This window comes from Cheilinus undulatus, linkage group 16, assembly GCF_018320785.1.
Source record: "Cheilinus undulatus linkage group 16, ASM1832078v1, whole genome shotgun sequence".
Lineage (NCBI taxonomy): Eukaryota > Metazoa > Chordata > Actinopteri > Labriformes > Labridae > Cheilinus > Cheilinus undulatus.
This window is the reverse complement of record NC_054880.1, coordinates 36775453-36800001: the sequence shown is the minus strand read 5'-3', so window position 1 is coordinate 36800001 and position 24549 is coordinate 36775453. Positions and strand designations below refer to the sequence as shown.

General features: G+C 39.0%; 2 protein-coding genes across 2 annotated transcripts; both read right to left on the bottom strand.

Annotated features, from left to right (window-relative positions):
* Positions 1–350: 350 nt before the first annotated feature.
* On the bottom strand, positions 351–1403 carry LOC121524204 (4-galactosyl-N-acetylglucosaminide 3-alpha-L-fucosyltransferase 9-like). Its single transcript, XM_041809478.1, has one exon. It carries the CDS (start codon positions 1401–1403, stop codon positions 351–353), a length of 1053 nt encoding a protein of 350 aa, XP_041665412.1.
* A 19316-nt stretch (positions 1404–20719) lies between these two features.
* LOC121524203 (4-galactosyl-N-acetylglucosaminide 3-alpha-L-fucosyltransferase 9-like) lies at positions 20720–21781 on the bottom strand. Its single transcript, XM_041809477.1, has one exon. It carries the CDS (start codon positions 21779–21781, stop codon positions 20720–20722), a length of 1062 nt encoding a protein of 353 aa, XP_041665411.1.
* Between the last annotated feature and the right edge of the window lie 2768 nt (positions 21782–24549).

Here is a 24549-nt window from a genome sequence, read left to right as displayed (position 1 = left end):
CTAAAAGTGACAGGAAGCCAGTGGAGGAAGCAAGGATAGAGCGATGTGATGCCGTCTGTTCAAACCAGTTAAAAACCTAGCTGCTGTGCTCTGGACCAGTTGGAGGTGGGAGAGGGTTTTTTTTGGTGATGCCAGAGAGGAGGGAGTTACAGTAGTCCAGTCAGGAGAATATTAGATCAGCAACGGGGCAGGATGGGTTTGACTTTAGAGAAGAGTTGTGTTGCAGTTGGTTAAACTATTGCAATAATGGGTCTTTTGCTTATAAATGACAAATTTGTATCATATTACTGCAGTGATTGCAAGCTAAGTTGTACACAATCTGTTAAGAGAGGCCCGTTAAGTTTTATTTATTATTTCTGTGTAAAGTACCATTTATAAAGTTCAGTAACCACATGGAAATTTCGGTCTCTTGAAATGTGCTCACAGGCGAGGCAGACGGGATGAATGAATTCCTTCTGGGTTGAGAGGAGGTGAGGGGTGACGGAGTAGTGCTTCCTCCACTCAAAGTAATGCATGTACTCTGTATCGTTTTTGTCCAGACGGAGGAGAAACTCAGCCAGAGCTTTAGGATCGGGGAAATCATTCACATGAATGAAGGCATCAGAGGGATAAAACTGTTCATAGTTTGCTCTTGGAGGACCCAAAACTACAGGGACAGTCCCTGCTGCGAGGGGCCCGTTGATCTTCTCAGTGATGTAGTCTTTGTGGAGCGAGTTCTCAAAGGAGAGGTAAAACTTACAGCTACCAATGGTGGGATAATACTGGTCATAACCCAACCAGTGCCCTGAATAAGCGCCACCATAAAGGTTGATAGGTATGTGCTTGGACAATTCCTTATAGTATTTTTCTCTTGTTGATGTTCCTGTTGATGGATTACTGTTGCTGACAATCCAACAAACCAGCTTGTCCTTCTTGGGTAGAACAATGGGCTCTGTGTTTTCAGTGTCTCTGATGGTGACTTCATTCCTCACCACGATGTCAGCATCTCTTGTGTAGCTCAACGTCAGGTTGAATATACTGTTCATTTGCCCTTTCCTCCATGTGTTCCTTGGAGATTCCACGTTGAACCAAATCCACTTCTGAAAAGGAGGACGCGGGCCCTTGGGCATGTTCTGCAGATTCCTGTCTACATTTTTATGGTAGAAAATGACTCCCTGAGCTTTGCTGTAGAGGGTTCTGTCAGCTGTCAGAACACAGCTGGTGACGTTGAAGTGTGTAGCACAAGCTTTGAGATCAAACTTCACACCAATAGGCCAAAACCACAGCAGGACTATGGGCTTTTCATTTGGATTCACAAATTCCCGAGGGTACACTTCAACGGTCGTAGATTGGCAAATCTCGGATGGAGGCTGAAAATACACGACTGTCAGGACAGAGCAGACCAGGCCAACAGCAAGGAGCATCAAGCATAAGGCTCTTCTTACAGCTGGTGACATCTGTGGAAAAAGGAAAACAAACTAAATATTGATTTTTTTCATTACCTTAACTACTTAATGACTTTAGGTCTTTGCAAAATTGCAATTTTTTTTTTCAATGTGTTTTGCCTGCACAAAAAAAAAACAAAAAAAAACAAAAACCTGCAGTCCAAGAGAAAACAATAAGACATCAAGCAGTGAACCTGATGTTGTTTTTTTGTCACTCAATAATAAAAGAAAACTCTGGATTCATAAACTCCTTAAATTACATTTCATGGCTAAAATCCACAGAGTGGCCAAAAAAATGAAGAAGTTTTCATTTTATCGGACAGAGAGGGTAAAACAGAGCTACAGCCACTACAGGTTTTTGCTGCATTTATTAGAAATTCCTTGTAATATTGTCACATATCTCTCATAGTTAGTTGTGTCCTTGCACACAAAGGGTGTTTTTTAAAAGGTGAATAATTCACACGGAATTATTTGTATTCAAGCATGTGTTGAGTCAATACAAGCGTTCGCATGAGCAAAGTCATTTCTTGGAACCATGTTTCTGAAAGTTTTGCTCCCGACGGGCACACATGTGGCCAACCACAACACTCACTGAATGTAGCTGGATTTTCATTACAGTTTCTCTCAAAATAAAAGCGATATTTCTTAAATTCTGACTTAGTAGTCTACAATTGTGCTGAAAGTAGTTTTGGGCATGAGTTTTGCAATTATTGTAAAACCTGATCTTGCCAGACTCCCCTGCAAGGAAGCTGGATGCTTGCATGTTGGTACGATTATGATTACAGCTACACTGAAAAGGTAAAAAATGAAGTAATCAATCACAGGAAACATTTTGAATTGAATCAATATTTTTTTTTTAATTAGGTAAATATAATTTTTTTAAGTTCATAGAAACTATGTTTAAAGGTTTAGCAAACCTAATTATTTTAGATTGTCCGAAACTAAAACAAAAAATTTCCCTTAATCAAACAATATAAATATTCCACTCATTTGAACTTAAAATGTTTAGGTTCATACAACCATTTCATAAAGGTTGGTGGGGCCTGGAGCCTATCCCAGCCAATTTATAAGTTATAATGAGCATTTTTTTTGGAGGTCAGGGTACCTGGAGAGAGCCTACTCGTGCACGGGGGAACATGCTAACTCCGCACAGAAAGACCCAGACCGGGAAGCAAACCAGCAACCTTCTTGCTGTGAAGCAACAGCGCTAACCCCTGCCCCATCATGCCTCCCACAAGTCTTGAAAGTCAACTCACCAAATTTTTCCTGAAAACTACTGCTACTTTGGCCCGATGGGAGAGCAGAAATGAATTAAAGGGGACATATTTTGCCCTTTAAGACAAGGTTACATTGGCCTCAGAGGTCCCTAAAACATGCCTGTGAAGTTTATTGCTAAAACACAGTAGTATAGGATTCTTGCAGGAAATGGAAGTCACTCTCCTGATGTTTCAGGCACTTCAATCCAAAGTTTAGGACCTGACTGGGATTCAAACATCAATCTCCCAGTCAAAAGTCAGCAGGGCTAAACTGGAAGCAGGACGTTCAGCACTCAAAATGTCCTTTTTAACATTTATTCAGGCGTAACAGGCCACAATGGACACAATTCGACATGTAGGTCAAGGCTGGATGCCTGTGCTGGAGTGTAGAGGGAGAGCCACTCAGAAAGTGACGGCTGCTGTTGCATCACGTGTTTTTTGAAGCCACTCGGGACCTACGGGATGTTGTTACGAATGCACACAGCAGGCTTAATGCAATAAAAATACATTGATCCAATTTAATTTGGTGTCCAGCTGCTAGTTTAAATGAAAAAATATAGGTTCAACCATTAAGATAATTTAGAAGATTTAGATTTAATGAACAAATCAATAATTTTAGGCTGTTACAAAACAAAAAATCACATCAATCCTACAACAGCATTGTTTTACTTTTTTTTAGTGTACAGCGGCTGCCTTGATATTTTTGAATAAAAGACGAAGGCAACAGATGATAGTTCAGAGGCAGCGTCAGTAGATATGGCAAAAGCCATGTATAGGGGTGTAAATATGATGTTGAGAAAAGTCTCGTCTTCTCTTCTGTCCACATGTACAGCACCATGCTGTCTCAGAGTGAACTGGTCATGTGACACCGTACGTTACGTCCAGTGACTTGTAAACACGGAAAAAGTATTTCCACTTTTGTGATATATCCCTAAATTGAAACGTCTAAAAAGAAAAAAAATCCTCATGAGAGTGTAAACACTTCATAGTGATATTTGAGAGGTTTTTTTGAAATTCAGCTGTTTCTATTACCAGTTTTTATTGCACTGTTTAGATTTTGAGCATTTCTAAGGGTAATGGAAACACAGGTTGTGTTTACATGGACTTGAGTATCCCAGTTTCTGTCAGATTTTTTGAGTATCCTGGGGTCTGTTTTGGCATGTATATGTCTTCAGAAACCAGGGTATTTCAGTGTCCGGTGTTGCTACCTGGAGAACTCCTAAAGAAAGCCATGTATACACAATATCCTGTTGTCTGACAGCGGTAGATGACCTGCGCAGGTGCAACTTTGATTTCACTTACTTCAGCTCAATGGTTTCCATCTTTTTCTATGAAGCCCTCCTTTGGTACATGAAAATATTTTTTACCTAACCCTGCCCCTCATTGTACGTATCCACATGTAAAAACTTGTACAGTAAATGTACGACAAACACAATTCAAAATTTTAGCAAACAAATTCCTTTTAAAAATTTACCACAACAGAAAACCCTAAAAATTTTTGTGTTTAAAAATATCTGACTCCCTGATGATGAACCATTCCCTGAAAATAAAAACTCAGTGAACCTCTTTTAAGATTTATACACCCAGTTGATAGTTTCAGTGAAAACTGTAGGCTTATTTGGTGCTACAGATCTCTTTCGTCTTGGGTGCAGCTTTGAGACTGCCCCTCTTAGTTTATTTTCAATGTCCAGCTATGATTTAATTTTGTATTGTAGATGCAACAGCCTTTCTAACCTTGCAAAGCAGATGGATACGCCCGTTTCCTTGTTTTTCACTGGCGAATCTATCTTGCAAAGCTCCCATTTGAACCGTTTGGGCCCGGTTAGAAAGTGACAGGACTAATCAGCGTCAAGGGGCAGTACTTTCAGGCGCAGCAGAGTCGTGATGTAAACAAGCAGCAGCAAGAGCTGGTGCAGTTATGGAGGAAGAGATTAGCGTGGATGCTGCTAAAGCGCCAGTTTTATCAGAACTTGACAACATTTCTCTGTTAAAAGGAGAACAAAGAAGAGCAATGAGTTGTTTTCTTTTCAAAAACGCAAAAAGTTGAGTACGCACGTTTATAGTCACCATGTTTTGCGTTATTCCTCAGTAGCTGCGCACATGCAGCTCAACAGCAGCTACGTCACGTGATTTGTTGCTCTGATTGGCCCGTAGAGATGTGATAGACAGAACATTCATCCAATCACACTCCAAGTTTTTTTCAAATCCTCGTCTTTTCTCAAACTTTTCCTATTGAAGCTTTCCCAGATCTGACGTGTCGGATTAACAGCCTTTTGCAACATCCTCACACAGGTAGGATGATACAAAAGGAAAAAGTGTGGCAAAGGCTTTTGTTCCTAGCTACCAACTCCTTTCCCACTCCAATCCAAAATGCTGAGAATGACTTGGACTTGAACTGCAAAAATATATTAATTCTTAGAAGACTTCAATAAACTTATTTGTTCTAAAGAAAACATGCTTATATTTAGATAAAATGCTGAACTGAACAGTAGGATTTTTTTTTTTTAGCCATGAATGAAACTTGAGAGTAGTTTACTGTGGAGACTGGGAATGACTGCTCACACCATGAGTTACCGCACTCGGGTAAGCATCCTGCATGGCACATCCTGTCAATTTTTCTGATTTTAAACATATCTCATTTTGTGTCGTAAAAACAACATCACTGATAGCTTCACAGATAGAATTAATCAGAAACCAGGTTACTAGTTTATCTCATGTATGCAGGGATATGAAAAACCAGGTTTCTCCATTCTTATAAAAACACAGTATCTAGATATCATCAAAACCTGAGACAAAAAGTAAGAAAAGTCTACACACTCATCCAAACCTAGGTGGGTAGGTGCTGAGCTGAAAAAGAGACCAACATGACGTTTCGAGCAGCGAGAATGATTATATTTTTGGAGCCCTGGAGTGTGCGAGATGTCTGTCTGTTCTTTATCATCAGAACCTAATCTTGCAAAGCAGATGGATACGCCCGTTTTCGTGGTCCTCACTGACGAATCCATCTTGCACAGCTCCCGTCTGAATTGTTTGGGCCCGGTTAGAAAGTGACAGGACCAATCAGCGTTAAGGGGCAGCACTTTCTGGCGCAGTGGAGTCATTATGTAAGCAAGCAGCAACAAGAGGCTGGTGCAATTATGGCAGAAGAGCTTAGCGTGGGTGCTGCTAAAGCACCAGTTTTATTAGAACTTGACAATATTTCTTGGTTAAAAGAAGGACAAAGAACAGCAGAGAGTTTTTTTATTTTCAAAAATGGCAAAAGTTGTGTACTGACATGTAAATAGTCGCCATGGTTTGCGTTATGCCCATAGACTGTAGAAAGAATTGGACAAACCCCGTGTGACGTCACTCGTCTGCTTACAATAGGCAGACTCAAACGACTTTTGAAGCCAATCCGTGGATGCTTCCATATTGAAATCGCGGTCTCAACCGAACTTTGGATCAACCTAACAGCCCGCCCACTAAGTGCGACTTCCTGTCAGCCTGCTAGCTAGCATTCCGGTTGACAGGAACGGAGCCCCTGCCTGCCGAGCTATCTGTCAATCAAATGAGACGTGCCAATCACCGTGAAGTGAGGTTTATCCTACATATAATCCAAACGATGGTGGTACAAAAAAAATTCACCCCCCGTACAGTGGGAGCACAATAAGACGCTAGCTAATGAGACACGTTTGGTGTTTTGAACCAGGCTGTAAACCAGTTTATTTTGTGTGTCAAAACCGGCTGTTTAACATGTGTGCAGACGGAACTTCTGGTTTTCCTGCAGCCAGCCTCAAGTGGACACTTGCGGTATAGCAATCTTTTGCACTTCCGCATTGGCTTCATTTTTTAGGACTGGAGGTTGCCGCTTGGTAACGCCTTGGTAGCTGTGCACCGCGCACCTCGGTCACAGCTACGACATGTTTTGTTTCTCTGATTGGGCCATTAAGATGGGACAGAAAAGATGTGATTGGATGTGTTCATCCAATTACACTCTGAGTTTTTTTTCAAATCCTCTGCCCTTTCCCAAAATGCTTAGTATTGTAGGTTTTCATGATGGATGTGTGAAACACTCGTAAGAAATTCTTGGCAGAGCAAGCTGTTTGACAGTGGCAGAGAAGACAGCACATTTTTCATGGGTGCAACCCACACATTCAGCTCTGCTGCTCAAGCCACAAATTCATGGTCCTTACAGTTGTGACACCATTTAAAAGGGAAATAAACAAGATTTTCCAGCAGTACAACACTTATTTTCATGAAGCATTTTTACAACAGAGACATAATTTACCAAACACAAATTTCTTGACGAAGTTTTCTATGTCAAATTTTTTGGTGTTAACTGTTAAGTCAGCCTTTCTTATTTGCAGATAGGATACTTCAATAACTAACTTAAGCAGATTTTGGAGGTCCAGAAGATCATTTTATTTGTCATGACATAAAAACTGGTATCAATATTGTTTAATTTTTTTGCTAGTATCTTACTCAAATTCAAAGTTCTGATATCTCAACAGCTCTACTTAATATCTCTGATATAAAGGCAAGAAAGATTTCTCTGCCTTGTGTAACACAGCTGTGTTGTAGTCGAGTCTGAGTCACCAAAGAAAAATCCAAGTGCAATCCCCGTACCCCACATTCGAGTCCTAGAAGAGTCCCCACTACCTAAAATGTAGGGCCAAATTATTTTAAATTATCAATCATTTTTAAGCTATTCCAGCTTTTCGGGTGGTCTTCATTAATGTGTTTCAATAATGTATGAATTTCTTAATTTTTTTATTCTAAAGGTTTAGAGGAGCTGTTTACAGCAATAGTGCACAAACAAAACCAAACATACGATCGTATGTTTGAGTGGCCTTAGTGAGTGTTAATTTTGGCAGCTGCATTTAGATTTAGTCTTAGTTTTAGACAAAAATATGTTTAGTTTTAGTCACATTTTAGTCCTGTTTTCACTTCATAGTTTTAATCTAGTTTTAGCTGAAAACTCAAAAACATTTCAGTCCAGTTTTACTCCATAAAAGTCCTTACATTTTAGTTTCACTTTTGGTCACAACAGTTTTCTCTCTAGAACTCATGCTTTACATCTATTTTATACTGCTAATTAAGTCAACAATTCCCCTTTAAAACAGCTGCATGACTATCAGAGTTCACATGACTTCACACACCCAGACACACCTGCTCCTCTGGCTTTTCCCTCTGGTTGGTTTGATAGACAGCAGGTTAGACACAGTGGAAAATAACACAGAATCTGAATTTCTGCCATGTTTAACATGTTCTTGCTTACATTTGCCGAAAAGCAAAACCTGAGCAAGATGGCACATGAGCGCGTATGCAGATGAATGTAGCTGATGCTGATCAATTATTAGGGTTTAGTCCAGACCATTTTCATTAGTCTGTTTTAAAAAATGATTCATTTGAACCACAATTCAAAAGCATTGTCTGATTTTTATTTAATTTTGAGTACATTTTTATTTATCATTACAGTGACCTGTGTGGGTTTTTCTTCCTCTAACTGAAGGGTGCCAACAGTATCGTGGACTTGTGTAAATCAGGGTTGGAATCTCTTGATAATGGAGAGTGGTAGCTCATAGTCTGGCACTGGAAGTCACACCCTTACCAAAATAACCACAAGCTGTCATCAGGGTTCAGAACCACTAATTTCTTTTCTACTATTGGAAAGTTACTGTCAAGCTGTCACTTTAATAAAATACAGTGCTGGTCAATTGTAAGAGTGATAAGTGGCCATAGTAGGTTTGTTTGGTCAGTGTTGTCATTGTCAGTTTTCATGAGAATTTTGACTTGAACTCGTCAAAGACACATGAATTTACCACGTCTGATAGAATGAGATCAGGATCATAGCTGTCAAAACTCAGACATATGAAGCTTTGACAACCTTTTTCTAGTAGAATATACAAAAAATGTTAATTTTGCTTTGATAAATAAGTATGAATATGGGGATATATACGGTGGCATATTGCATTCACTTGAAAAAAAAAATCCTCCTGTTTTTACGACATAACTATCTCATAAAAACAGGATTTTTTACATTTATTATTGAATTTCCTGTTTTTACGAGATACTGTCTCGTAAAAACGTGAATTTATTTACTTCAGATTTTCCTGTTTTTACGAGATACTATCTTGTAAAAACGGGATTTCTCCTGATGCTCTCCTGCATGACTGGTTGCTGCATTTATCAGCCAGTAAGTAGAGGTGTGGGGTCAATACAGGTGAGGTAGGCTTTTAATGTGTTGTAGGTAACAGGTACATGTTTCATGCCAAATTGTGTCAGCTAACTGCTCACCTGACCTGTTCTCTTAATGCTTGATATTAACAGAGAAAGGAGTATCTCGTAAAAACAGGAGGACTTTTTTTTATTTCCAAGTGAATACAATAAGCCACCGTTGATAAGCCTTACTGCATACAAAATATATCATTTAAAAAAGTAAAAACAAACACAAACAAAAATCTAAGTGTTTGTTATTCATAAGATAATTCAGTGATGAAGCCACTGTATCAGTTTATTTTGCCCATCAACATATATTCGTTATTCTTTATGTCTTGAGAGATTTTAATCACAACAATAAAAAGTTTTTACCTTTCTGCAGAGCATAAGCATGAATGTCTCTCCCTGTTGCTTGAGCCTTTAATGTGAGGCAATCCTGTCAGGAATAGTATGTAAGACTCCAACCCTCTGAGTTCAGGAGGAAAACCCTGTTGTATTAGGAGGAATCTTTTACAGCCTTACACAAGATCCTCCCAGTGATTCTGCTGCATCTCTTGTCATTTTATGTTTAGGCTCATTATTATAATGGTAATCATTGTTATACAGAGAAAACACTCATAAAAAATAATATTTAACTAACTCAGCATCAAACTATTTACCTTTTACGCAGGGCTGTTGCTTTCTTACGCCTTGGTTTACGTAGCCCTTTAAAACAAACACTGATGGCAGGGATGGGGAAATCTGTCGTCTCTCAACAGACACACAGGAGTCAAAGATAGGTGTGACAATGTTTCATAGACTTGAGAGAGGAAGACAAAAGGAATGACTTTGGTGGACTTGAAGAGCATAAAACCTGTATCGTATCATAGCTCGAACTGGCTTTCTAGAAAAATGTACCAGCTTTAATTATGTTCCTTTAATTTTCTTTTCTAATATTCATCTCTGTAATCAATCAACATCTCTTTTTAGCCCAGCACACTTTTCTCAGGTAACAGTAATGACTCAGTGTCTCACAGTGTCATAAGTTAATCCAGCACCAGGTAAACCATGACATTGGTTGTATACATCACACAAAATAAATGATAAAAAGGTGACATGATTTAAAACTTCTGCTTGGGTTTTGTAACTTTTTGAAATTTTAAAATTAAATCTAATCAATTATTTTAGTCATTTAAAACCTGTTTTTTTTTTTTTTTTTAGTTTTATGAGTTTTATTTATTGATATGACCTCTCCCAGCCTGCTTGCAGTACATGGTGGGCCCCAGCCCACAGTTTGGGAAGCACTGAATTAGAGGGAAAGCCAGACCTGATGATAGCAATCAGTAGAGAATAATGGCTTAGTTCAGCTTTGAACCAGTTTTATAAGAATAATTTTACTGATGATGTTCACCTTGGATGCAAATTTAAGAAAATTAAGAACTGAAATATCACATTGACATAAGCAATATCAAATGTTAGATACACTCTAGTGTCAAAAGTATTCACTCAACCATCCAAATAATTGAAATCAGGTGTGCCAATCACTTGACTGCTGACCATGCTGACACTGCTCTCTTCTCCACTTTTGTAAAGAAAAATCCAAAAGCCACCCATAACTTCCAAGCTACTCAAATTCACTAATTGACATCTTTTATATGCATTGGCTATCTTCATATAACAACCAATATGTTCTTAATCTCAATTGGATTTTACCTGGTTAAATAAAGGTTAAATGAAATAATATAAGACAAGGATTTCAATATTCATATAATTTATTATGTTGTGTCTACATAAGTTAACTATATTCTAAAATTTGCTATATCCTTTGTTAAAACTTAAAACATTTGTTTTATTAAGTCAGTTTTAGCCACATTAGCTTCCACAAAGTGTAACTACCCTCCTCATTAAGCTTGTCGTGCTGGATGGGCTAAGGTTGTGAGTCTGTTGTCACTGCTAGTGTTTAATGTATTACCTGCTCCTTTATTGATGAACTTATTAGTAATTTTACAGCACTTCGCTGCATCTGTAGCCAGTGCTTTTGATTTTTTGAGCCTCTCCCTTTCTGCTCCACCTTTCATCTTAGATTGGTGATCTCACTCCATTTTTCTATGTTGTGTAATGGGCTGTTCATGGCAAGTTCACTGTCCAGTGTTAAAATTAGAAATTGTAGCCAGTTCAGAGTGTGACTGTTGGCGGAGTTGTAAGATTTTCGGAGTGTCAGTGAACATATCAGTTAGAGAGACGCGAGAGTTTGCCGCATGATGAGAGACGAGCGAGATTCTAGGACGTCACGGCAAGGAATGTTTGTTGTTTTTGTGGCGGCTACGGCCACAGTAGCCCGCGCACTTCTGAGAAATAAAGTTGCAGCGAAACTGACTAACGTTGCGGCGTCTGCTTATTGAGGGACGTTACAGTAGTAGAGGGGGGCCAGGGCACAACATGGTGTGTGTCTGCCTGCACTCTGCAGTAGAGAGCCTCAGAAAAAGAGAGAAGTGGATGTGTTTGTGCCCTACACTGCTGTTAAATCTGTGTGAGCTTCATTGAGGCAGATACCCTGAGCCGCATGACAGATTGTTTATTAAAAAAAACATGCGCGACCCGGTCCGAGCCTTCAGAGTGTCCCTTTGGTCCCTGAGCAGGCCAGTTCGGCACCCAGGCCATCCAGAAATGTGCTCCCGATGGCCAGTCTGCCACTGCCACCTGTGCAACAAGTCCTGTCGTGAAATTTCCTTGCACCTAAATATTCCACAGTCAACTGTCAGTGGTGTTATAACAGAATAGAAGTGACTGGGAACGACAGCAACTCAGCCACTAAGTTGTAGGTCATGTAAAATGACAGAGCGGGGTCAGCAGATGCTGAGGTGCATAGTGTGCAGAGGTCGCCCACTTTCTGCAGAGTCAATCACTACAGACCTCCAAACTTCATGCGGCCTTCAGATTAGCTCAAGAACAGTGCGTAGAGAGTAGAGAGGGCTGTGTTGGGATTGGCGGGAGTGACGGGAGTAGGCGGTTTAAACTTTGCTGTGGGCGGGAATGGGTGGCTTTAAAAAAAAAAAAACAAAAAAAAAAACGCGGGATTGGGATGTAGCCTAGCTACAGGATGATGGAGTCAACAAATGATGTAGAAAAGAAGCTCGAACAAGGTCTTTACAAAAGAAACAGAAAACAAGGCAAGTCTGACAAGTTTTGTTTCTGCAGACAAGCTCTGATGGAATAACAGATCAATATCTACTACTGAACACTAAATGGCGAGACAAGTACATTTTTTATAAATAACTATTTCAACTGAAAAAGTGGGTTTTTGTGTTGTGAAAGTTTAGTGATATTTATGCGAGTGTATGAGTGTCTTAATGAGCTGTCCCTTGTGCTGAAACATGGCAGATTTGACTCTTTTAAGGCTTACTTGAAAAAAAACCCCAAAAAAACCCTTTAACTAAAAACATTTATGAAGGTAAACACTTCAATCAAGTAAAGATTCATGGTAAGTCACATCAATAAATCTGCTTCCTACACGAAGAAGACGGGCTTTAACTTCCAAATCTAAATAATTATTATTTTAAATCCATATATCATTACTGTCGGATGTGCTCGACGGAGGAGCGTGTGTAAGAGCAGAGTGCAGAGGAAGTCCGCAGGTGGTGCGTCTTCAGCAAGCTCATTCATTGAGGCAGAGGTCGCATTGACTGAGTATTTGTTAACGGATGAATTTTGAAGGCTCTCCGTCATTTTGATGGACTGGAATGATGAGGATGAGCCTGCATCTCAGTGCACACACGCAGACAGATGCACCTTTTCCATTTTGCACACATGGACTGTCAAGGAGGTTATTTAATCTATTAAAAATCTTGTACCCAGTGGGCTCTCTCACTGACGTCGACATCGTAGATTAATGAAAGCGCGTCTCTGTGCTGACAGCACAGAGAGGCTGCTGCAGCCTGCAGATGTTTCAGTACACAGGTCAGCATGCAGAGGTCTTTGCACAGTGAGCCTGTTTCATGTTGTTCTGATCATGTCTACACACTGATGCCGACATTGTCTTTTCGTAACAGGTTCAATTTTATGTGAAATTTCGTATGTGTCCTAGGTGACCGGTGAATCAAAACAGTTCCCGCTGCTTCCACCTCACTTTAAACACCAAAGTTTGCTCATTTATCATGTGGATATCAACCATGGAAATATGCCAGAGTTGGGTGAATGATGATTCAGATTAGCGCCTGCTGCTTTATTCTCTTGCTCGCTCACCCCCACCCTCTCTCTCTCTCTCTCTCTCTCTCTCTCTCTAAAACCTCACTTTAACACCGTGGTTTCCATGATATAAGTCATGGAAGTATACCAGATAAAGGCATACGTTTGTAACCTACTCACAGGTCATAACAGAGACAGAATTAAAAAGTTGTTCTCCATCTCTTCAGCTTGTCTTTGCGCTGTGACTCATGAGTGTGTGTGCTGTAAAGGAGTGATGGACAACAAAATAAAGTCCAGCGCAACCTCTGCTTTGAGGTCTGCTGTCTTATGTTCAAATTGAAGCTTCCCATTTCTTCATTTTAACTTTTCTCCAGCACCGCCTGCTGATGCTCTCTCACACCTAGATCTTATGACAATTACGCCGATGTGCGTCATCAACGAGCATAACTCACAGGATCACACGTGGAGATAACGTCATATCTAATATCGAGTGAAAGTTGTCCAAACGTGGGTGTTTTATTTGATATTTAATGCACTAATGATCAAAAGTATTGTCAAAAGAGCAGAAATATAAAACCAAAGCTCCAAAATAAAGCAGAGTGAAACGATGTATCTGGCGAGCTGCAGGTGTGAGGCAGGGCTGGTTTTAGTCATTTGGAGGCCCAGGGCAAAGACCAATATGAGGCCCCTCCCCCTTTTACTAAAGAATTAATATTGAGTGGAAAAAAATTAGAAAGCATCTCTTTTATGTTAATAAAGCCCCAGAACTCCAGTAAATGCTTCAATGTGAGATATAAAAACCCCAATATCCAACCATCATTCATCATTTTCTTTGAAAAGCATCTCAGAGCTCAAACTCAGCTCATTCTAATATCTAAAAAAATCTTTAGGCCAGGTGAAACTTTCATAATGCTGGTGTTGGGCCAAAGATTGGTATCTCCAAAATGATCACTTTTCAGGGAATGAAAAGTTTATAATTTATAAAATGATATAAATATGATTTATAAAAACAAATTAAAATCATGAAAAAATGAGATACAAGGTTTTAGCCTGATGTCAGTGATAAATAAAATAAATATATGGTCATTATCAGTGACAGATTGGTTCTTCTGACACTATGCAGACATTTGCATCCATTTAACCTCATAATTATCCACCAATCCACAGATTAATTTCATTTCAACTACAGATTAACTGATCTATTATCTACCTTACATTTCGGGTTTGAATTGTGGCCCTCGCTAAATTTTTTTCTAGACAGTGTGGCTCTTTGGTAGAATAAGGTTGAGTACCACTGATTTAGAACATGGGTTCTCAAAGTGCGGCCTGCGAGTCAATGGCGGCCCGCAGAAACATTTCTGGCGGTCCGCAATTGTTAAGACAGGAAGCAAGGCACACTGAGACTGACTGTTGTAAATAAGTTTTTACATATATTCTGAAATGGACTGCACACAGGACTGTTATATCCCAAATTTGACTGTAGAGGGCAGAAAACCCTAGGGATTTTGTGTGCATTACAACGTTTCTCAAGGTTTTCTCAAGTGTTTCCAGGTTTAGCCTCTTTTATTAATTAAAATGTGTTTATTGCACATTACTGGATGCAGACCAATAAATGTAAACTGTAGAGATGCAACCTGGTCATTAAAATGATTACAAGTGGGATTTTTTGCTGGGTTTTTTTCCATTGTTTTTTTTTTTGCCTTCGGCAGCCCTCAGTTCAACGTTGGATTCCTATATTGGCCCTCAGCTATCAAAACTTCGAGAACCCTTGCTGTATACTGTCTGCTTCACCCATGCACATGCAATCTCTTTGTGAATAGCCTATAGCAGTGAACATCAACTGGTGGCCCGGGGGGCAATATATCAGGCCCCCCATATCTTCCCATGCGGCCCCCAGAACCATGATCAAATTCAAAATATTTGCAGAGGAAAACATCTAGAGGAAAAGAGTTGTGGTATTTTGAGAAAGTTTTCTTTTTTACTGTATTTTTATTTTTTTCTTTTTAACAAACATCCTACAGCTATTAAAACGACTCCAAAAGAAGTCCACCTGTAAGCCATTGTTAGCAAATATAATGCATGTTAAACATTTATCAGTTCAGTCTTGTTTTTTTTTTAAATGCCACTTTCTATGGAAACTTTTGGAACTTATGGAAGCTTTGATGAGAATGGTTGTTATTCAGGTAAAAGAAAGTCAAATGTGGTTATCACAGCTTTACTTTACAATGGATTATGATTTTGCTGACTCCGTGGGACCCTAGTTTGGTGGGGCCACAGAAAACTCTCCCCTTTTTCCCCCCTTAGTGGCGGCCTTGTCTCTCTATATCTAACTTACACTTCTTGATCCTTGATGCTTTTTCGGTTTGTTTTCAATCAGAACAGTTGAAGTATTTGCACTTTAACCCTCCGGGACGGTTCAAATATTTGTTACACTTGGGACCTTTAGCTCTTAAAATGCGCTCCTCATATTGTCACTATTAAAAAATATATACATTTATATTTTATTCGACTTTAATGGAGCTCATTTTTTTCCAGCTACATCAGGCCTGAATATTGACATCAAAGATTCTTGAATTTTAAAAGATTTTAACCCTTGGAATGCCAGGTTTTTGTCATGATGGTACCATGTTTTCAGAGGTAAAAAACAGAAAAAATGAATTATTTTCAATATACTACATGCAAAGTAGATTTTTTTTTGTTTTGAATCATAAAAGCCAGGGACATGTCAGTAATTAGCAGGAAAGTTGATTTTTTTATGCATTATTATTTTTTATGCCGTGACAAATACTCACACTTGGGACCTTTAGCGCATAAAATGCGCTCCTCATATTGTCGCTATTAAAAAAATTATACATTTATATTTCATTCTACTTTAATGGAGCTCATTTTTTCAGCTATACCAAACCTAAATATTGATACCAAATAGTTTGAATTTTTAACTATTTTAACCTATTGAATGCCAGTTTTTTGTCATGATGGTACCATGTTTTCAGATAGAAAAAAACAGAAAATATGAATTATTTTCAATATACTTCATGCAAAGTAGATTTTTTTGTTTTGGGGTACTAGAGTCTGGGATATGTCTATGATTAGCAGCAAAGTTGATATTCATGCATTATTATTTTTTATGCCGTGACAAATACTCACACTTGAGAACTTTAGCGCATAAAATGCGCTCCTCATACAGTAGCGGTAAAAAAGTATTATAAATTTGTATTATTTCCAACTTTTTTGGGGTAAATTTTTTTTTGAACAAAGAACATTGAACCAGAAACATCAACACTAGCTAAATAACATCCAGGAACAGCACCTAAGACTAACTGTGCATGTATGTGCATTTGAGTCATTTCAGTTGAGGCAGGAGCCGCAAACAATAGGAATAGGTAAGAAAATGAGCAGTTCCACAGGTTGCCTTTTTATATACTTGGGCTGCAGGCACAGTTGTGTAAACAACTCATCAAAAAGCTCCAGTTGTTTGTTGTTTCTGTTTCTGCTACATCTTTGATGTGCTTGAAGATGCACCATATTTTGATTTACTGAAGTGGTATGCTTGCATGCATGCATGTGTGTGTATGTATGAACTTACGGCATTATGAGCAAAGGCTTTCAAGTGGCACTGTTTTTATTCATTCTGTTTGAAGTAGTTTTAGTGAAGAAGATCAAAGGTCAATTTCAGATTCAACTTCAAAGTTATATATAGTTATATAGCATGTTTTTTCTCCATATGCCAAATATGGTCATAATGATGCCATTGGGTGGAGATTACTAAAAATGATCAATTTAAAGGTAAAAGAACAGACTGACACCCACATATAATAAAATGTATGAATTATGCTTTCATGGCAGAAAGACAAAAAAATAGTTTGAATGGGTTTAAATGGCACATTTTACGCGCTAAAGGTCCCAAGTGTGAGTATTTGTCACTGCATAAAAAATAATAATGCATGAAAATCAACTTTGCTGCTAATTGTAGACTTATCCCAGGCTCCAATATCCCAAAACAAAAAAATCTACTTTGCATGTAGTATATTGAAAATAATTCATATTTTCTGTTTTTTCCATCTGAAAACATGGTACCATCATGACAAAAACCTGGCATTCCAAAGGTTACAATTGTTAAAAATTCAAACTATTTGGTATCAATATTTAGGTCTGATGTAGCTGAAAAAAATGAGCTCCATGAAAGAAGAATCAAATTTAAATGTATCATTTTTTTAATAGCGACAATATGAGGAGCGCAGTTTATGCACTAAAGGTTCCAAGTGTAACAATTGCTCATACAAAGTGTATTTTAGTCTTACTGTTGGAGCCGAGCTGGAAATTAAAAGATCAAACAAAAATACACAATCTTACCAAAATTCATGCCAAATGCATAAACTCAGCCAAAGTTATCAAAAAATGAAAAGTGAAAAGCGCGTAAAATGCGCTCAAGGGTCCCAGAGGGTTAATTCTGAGGATGTCTGCCAATCATAGAGTAATGTTTATCATAATAGCCATGAGAGAGTTTCAGTTCCTGTTCCATTTAAATCTTAACCTGCTTGTTTCATTTCACACTCAGTTTTCCAGAATTTGTTGAAGTAAACTGGGGCTTCTGGGATATGTAGTCGGATGTCTATGGTCAGAACACGGAAGAGATGGTAGATCAAAGCCACAGAGATAAGAGGCGGAGACCCTGGGGTCAAAGAGCAGAGCGATCGGAGGTAATCTAAGCTAAAAGTTCTAAAAAAGACACTGGAAGAATCTTTAAACTTTTGCCTGAGAAATCGCTTACTCACTGAAACTGACACTAAACTTAATGACAGCGAATCCAGGGATCGGTGCGTTCATTGATCTGCCTCGGCCAGCCAAGAGGCTAAAGAATGCCGCGAGGTCTCCCCCGTGCGTTGGAGGAAAAAGCTGCCTCTTGCCAGCTGGATGGATACAGCAATGACACTTCAGAGACGGACTTTTCCAACCCAGACTCTGAGGAATCGCTGCCAAGAGCGATGGAGGTAAGTTAATGTTAGGAACCCACTGATTATTCAGCCAAATTTATCGAATGAAACCATCAATCATGCTCCTGTGATTTCAGAAGCAGACTTGAGAGAAGAGCAAGCCCCAGGTAGTTCTACAACACCGTCTGTTGGCAGAAAAAGAGGTAAGAACAAAAAAATTCTATATTATAGATTATATATATATATATATATATAAAACATATTTTATATTCTGTAATTTACAGGCAGTGCCAGGGGACATGCAAGCAGAGGAGGACGTGGAGGCCGTCCAGTTCCAGAGTGTGAATGGCATGACAGTGACTGGAAGCATTGTTATTTATTTTACAATAAAATAACATTTGTAATACAATTTTCGGATCTCTTTGATGTCATTGAAGGCAAAATTATAACATTCAAATCGCTGTTTTGCTTGGCAGACTCACAAAAATGCATTTTTCTCAGCTTTCTAGAAAAAAGTGGTCTTTTTGGTGAAACTAGCCTCTATTCAACTTAAGATAAATCAAGAATGGAACAAGGTGCAACAGTTTTTTCCATGATGAAACAGAGAGTTTCTTCTTTTATTTGAGCTATTTGGTGTTTCCAGAGTCATAGAACAAAATATTCTGTGGATCTTGAAAGATGACTCAAAATGGCCAAAAACGCTGGCACAAGCCACTTTGCATTTTCTAAAAAGGCTGGCACTCAATGAGTTAAACATGGCAGACATTCAGATTCTGTGATATTTTCCACTGTGTGTCTAACCTGCTGTATATCAAAACAACCAGAGGGAAAAGCCAGAGGAGCAGGTGTGTCTGGGTGTGTGAAGTCATGTGAACTCTGATAGTGATGCAGCTGTTTTAAAAGGGAATTGTTGACTTAATTAGCAATATGAAATAGATGTAAAGCATGAGTTCTAGAGAGAAAACTGTTGTGACCAAAAGTGAAACTAAAATGTAAGGACTTTTATGGAGTAAAACTGGACTGAAATGTTTTTGAGTTTTCAGCTAAAACTAGATTAAAACTATGAACTCCAAAAGACCCTATCCCAGATCAATCCCCACAGACAAATGGACCACAGACATCCACAGCATCCCTATAGATTTCGACTGGTAATCCATATGTAACACCTTCTCTACGTCTGTTTACTCCAAACTCCAACTAAGACAGTATAAAGTCCTCCACAGAGCACACATCACTCACAAACTCTTCCGAGTGGGCTTCAGCAAAACCAGCGCATGCTCCCACTGTCCAACCACAACTGATGTCTACTTTGATGCCCTCTGGATCTGCCCATACATTCAAAACTTTAGGTCAGAGGTCATGATCAGGCTGTCCGAGGTCCTCAGCCTCAGCATCCCTCACTGCCCCATCACTGCTCTACTACATTAACCATACCAAATCCCTGTATATACCATTCATATTAATGTCATTAACTATTGCAAAGAAAGTCATACTCTAAAACTGGAAAAACAAACTAAAATATCCATAACCCACTGGTTCAGTTTACTCACAGACCACTCAAATCTGGAAAAATGAATGGCCTAAAAAGCAATATCCCATCATTTGAGAAAACTTGATCCCCCTTTTTGCAGCACCTCCAAGTTTGATCTCTTTATGTTCCTGTAACTGTTATTTATGTGTGTGCACTAATACCTGAATTTATGAACTGAAGAGTGTATCTGTGTATCTAAATTCTCTTTGTTGTATTTACATATTTGCTGTCGTCCATGCAAGTACCTTTTCTGATGGCTGATTATTATTTTTATTCCTGTTTCTCGTCCTTCTTATCATTAGCATATTTTTCTGTCCTACTTTTCTTGATAGCAAAGCCAAATGATTCACAAAATCCAGCTCGTACCTTAAGTTTTAAATGATTTACATTATTCTGCTTGTTTACTCATGTCCACTTAGTCTTGTCATGTTACGTCCTGTTTTATTTGAATGTATTTTTGTCCATCTGTGTTTTTATTGATTTATAATTGTCTTTCATCTCTTTCTTTTTATAAATTTGCTTTGATGTATAATAGGTATGCATTATATATCATGTTCCCACAATGTACAAACTCGTAAGCACAAATTAAGGTGTAAATAAAGCCTATGCCCAGAACCAGCCCTGGTCCAAAGTCCTGTTTTCAGGTGAATTATTTTATTTGTAAAGCAAGGTTCCAGAGACTGAAGGAAGATCAGAGAGGCACAGGTGCTTGAAGTCTGGTGATCCACAGTTAGAGATGGTTTGAGGTGCCATGTCATCTGCTGTTGGTTCACTGGTCTTTATAAAGTCCAGAGTCAGCGCTGTCAGCCATCTACAAAGAGATTTTACAGACCTTCATGCTTCCATCTGTTGAGAAGCTTTATACAGATACTGATTTCCTTTTCCAGCAGGACTTGGCACCTGCCCTCAGTGGACACAGTCCTCACATCATATTAACAAACAGTCCAAAAGGCATCAAGAACAGAGAAGTGAGAAGACAATAACTTTTAATGGAACATGTACACTACCAAGACTGCGTGGTGGATCATAGCAGGTCAGCATCTCAGAAATACAACCTGGGGCTAAACCCATAAGAGCTTCAAAAGTCATCAGTACAATCTTAAAATCAAACTATTGCAATAATGGGTCTTTTGATTGTAATGACAAATTTATATCACTGCAGTGATTGCAAGCTAAGTTGTACAAAATCTGTAAACAGAGGCCTGTTTGGCTTTATTTACTATTTTGTGTAAAGTACCATTTATAAAGTTCAGTAACCACATGGAAATTTCGGTCTCTTGAAATGTGCTCACAGGCGAGGCAGACGGGATGAATGAATTCATTCTGGGTTGAGAGGAGGTGAGGGGTGACGGAGTAGTACTTCCTCCACTCAAAGTAACGCATGTACTCTGTATCGTTTTTGTCCAGACGGAGGAGAAACTCAGCCAGAGCTTTATGATCGGGGAAATCATTCACATGAATGAAGGCATCAGAGGGATAAAACTGTTCATAGTTTGCTCTTGGAGGACCCAAAACTACAGGGATAGTCCCTGCCACGAGGGGCCCGTTGATCTTCTCAGTGATGTAGTCTTTGTGGAGCGAGTTCTCAAAGGAGAGGTAAAACTTACAGCTACCAATGGTGGGATAATACTGGTCATAACCCAACCAGTGCCCTGAATAAGCGCCACCATAAAGGTTGATAGGTATGTGCTTGGACAATTCCTTATAGTATTTTTCTCTTGTTGATGTTCCTGTTGATGGATTACTGTTGCTGACAATCCAACAAACCAGCTTGTCCTTCTTGGGTAGAACAATGGGCTCTGTGTTTTCAGTGTCTCTGATGGTGACTTCATTCCTCACCACAATGTCAGCATCTCTTGTGTAGCTCAACGTCAGGTTGAATATACTGTCCGTTTTCTCTATCCTCCATGTGTTCCTTGGAGATTCCACGTTGAACCAAATCCACTTCTGAAAAGGAGGACGTGGACCCTTGGGCATGTTCTGCAGATTCCTGTCTACGTTTTTATGGTAGAAAATGACTCCCTGAGCTTTGCTGTAGAGGGTTCTGTCAGCTGTCAGAACACAGCTGGTGACGTTGAAGTGTGTAGCACAAGTTTTGAGATCAAACTTCACACCAATAGGCCAAAACCACAGCAGGACTATGGGCTTTTCATTTGGATTCACAAATTCCCGAGGGTACACTTCAACGGTCGTAGATTGGCAAACCTTGGATGGAGGCTGAAAATACACCATGACTGTCAGGACAGAGCAGACCAGGCCAACAGCAAGGAGCATCAAGCATAAGGCTCTTCTTACAGCTAGTGACATCTGTGGAAAAAGAAAAGAGAGTAAATATTATGTTTTTATTACCCTAACGTCTTAATGAGTTTTGATCGTTGCAAAATTGCAATTTTTTTTCAATGTGTTTTGCCTGCACAAAACAACAACAACAACAAAAAAACCTGCAGTCCAAGATAAGACAATAAGATATCAAGCAGTGAACTTGATTTTGTTTTTCTGTCACTCAATAATAAAAGAAAACTCTGGATTCATAAACTCCTTAAATTACATTTCATGGCTAAAATCCACAGAGAGGCCAAAAAAATGAGGAAGTTTTCAGTTTATAGGACAGAGAGGGTAAAACAGAGCTACAGCCACTACAGGTTTTCGCTGCATTAATAACCAAGGAATTCCTTGTAATATTGTCACAGATCTCTGGTAGATATTTGGGTCCTTGCACATAAAGGGTGTTTTTTTAAATGCGAATAATTTAAAGGGAGTTATTTGTATTCAAGCATGTGTTGAGTCAATACAAGCGTTCACATGAGCAAAGTCATTTTTTGGAACCATGTTTCTGAAAGTTTCGCTCCCGACGGGCACACATGTGGCCAACCACAACACTCACTGAATGTAGCTGGATTTTCATTACAGTTTCTCCCAAAATACAATAAAAGCGATATTTCTTAAATTTTGACCAAGTAGGCTACAATTGCACTGAAGGTAGTTTTGGGCATGAGTTTCGCAATTATCGTAAAACCCCTGCAAGGAAGTTGGATGCTTGCGTGTTGGTACGGTCATGATTACAGCTACAGTGGTTGCCTTGATATTTTTGAACAAAAGACGAAGGCAACAGATGATAGTTCAGAGGCAAAGTCCGTACGTATGGCAAAAGCCACGCATAAGGGTACAAGTATGATGTTGAGAAAAGTCTCGTCTCCTCTTCTGTCCACACGTATTGTGCCATGTTGTCTCAGAGTGAATTGGTCATGTGACACCGTACGTTATGTCCAGTGACTTGTAAATGCAGAAACAGTATTTCCACTTTTGCAATATATCCCTAAATTGAAATGTCTGAAAAACCTCCTCAAAAACTTTTTAGCTATATTTGAGAAGTTATTTGAAATTCAGCTGTTTCTATTACCAGTTTTTTTTATTGCACTGTTTAGATTTTGAGCATTTCAAAGGGTAACGGAAACGCAGCATGTGTTTACATGGACTTTAGTATCCCAGTTTCTGTCAGATTTTTTGAGTATCCTGGTTTCTGTTTTGGCATGTATATGTCTTCAGAAACCAGGGTATTTCAGTGTCCGGTGTTGCTACCTGGAGAACTCCTAAAAAAAGCCATGTATACACAATATCCTGTTGCCTGACAGCTGTTGGGCTGACAGCTTTATGATTGGTCGATTGATTGGTCGAAAAGCTTTAGTTCAACCAAGATCACCCTGGTCGGCAAATGCTTCAAAAGGCTTGTTACGTTCATTTAGGGATCATTTAGAGTACCAAGCAGGTGCAGTGAGGAGCCTGGATGGATTGAATTAGTCCCCAAAGAGGTAAATTTTTTTAATTAATGAATTTGTTTTTTTTTTTTACCTGAACAATTAATCGATTAATTGGTGCCTGGGTGCGAGTTTGGTTGACCAAGTTTTTCTTTGGTTGACTACAGCCCTAGACAGCTGTAGATGACCTGCGCAGGTGCGACTTTGATTTCACTTACTTCAGCTCAATGGTTTCCATCTTTTTCTATGAAGCCCTCCTTTGGTACATGAAAATATCTTTTACCTAACCCTGCCCCTCATTGTACGAATCCACATGTAAAAACATGTACAGCAAATGTACGACAAACACAATTCACAATTTTTGCAAACAAATTCCTTTTTAAGAATTTACCACAACACAAAACCTAAAAATTTTTGTATTTAAAAAATATCTGACTTTCTGAAGATGAACCATTCCCTGAAAATAAAAACTCAGTGAACCTCTTTTAAGATTTATACACCCAGTTGATAGTTTCAGTGAAAACTGTAGGCTTATTTGGTGCTACAGATCTCTTTCTTCTGGGTGCAGCTGTGAGACTGCCCCTCTTAGTTTATTTTCAATGTCCAGCTATGATTTGATTTTGTATTGTAGATGCAGCCTTTTAACCTTGCAAAGCAGATGGATACACCCAATTCCTTGTTTTTCACTGGCGAATCCATCTTGCAAAGCTCCCATTTGAAACGTCTGGGCCCGGTTAGAAAGTGACAGGACTAATCAGCGACAAGGGGCAGTACTTTCAGGCGCAGCAGAGTCGTGATGTAAACAAGCAGCAGCAAGAGCTGGTGCAGTTATGGAGGAAGAGATTAGCGTGGATGCTGCTAAAGCGCCAGTTTTATCAGAACTTGACAACATTTCTCCATTAAAAGAAGAACAAAGAAGAGCAGTGAGTTGTTTTCTTTTCAAAAACGACAAAACTTGCGTACTTACATGTCTATAGTCGCCATATTTCATGTTATTCCTCAGTAGCTGCGCATGTGCAGCTCAAAAGCAGCTACGTCACATGTTTTGTTGCTCTTATTGGCCCGTAGAGATGTGATATACAGAATGTTCATCCAGTCAAACTCTGAGTTTTTTCAAATCCTCTGTCTTTTCTCAGACTTTTCCTATTGAAGCTTTCCCAGGTGGATGTGTGAAACAAATCCATCTGGCGTGTCGGGTTATCAGCCTTTTGCAACATCCTCACACAGGTAGGATGATACAAAAGGAAAAAGTGTGGCAAAGGCTTTTGTTCCTAGCTACCAACTCCT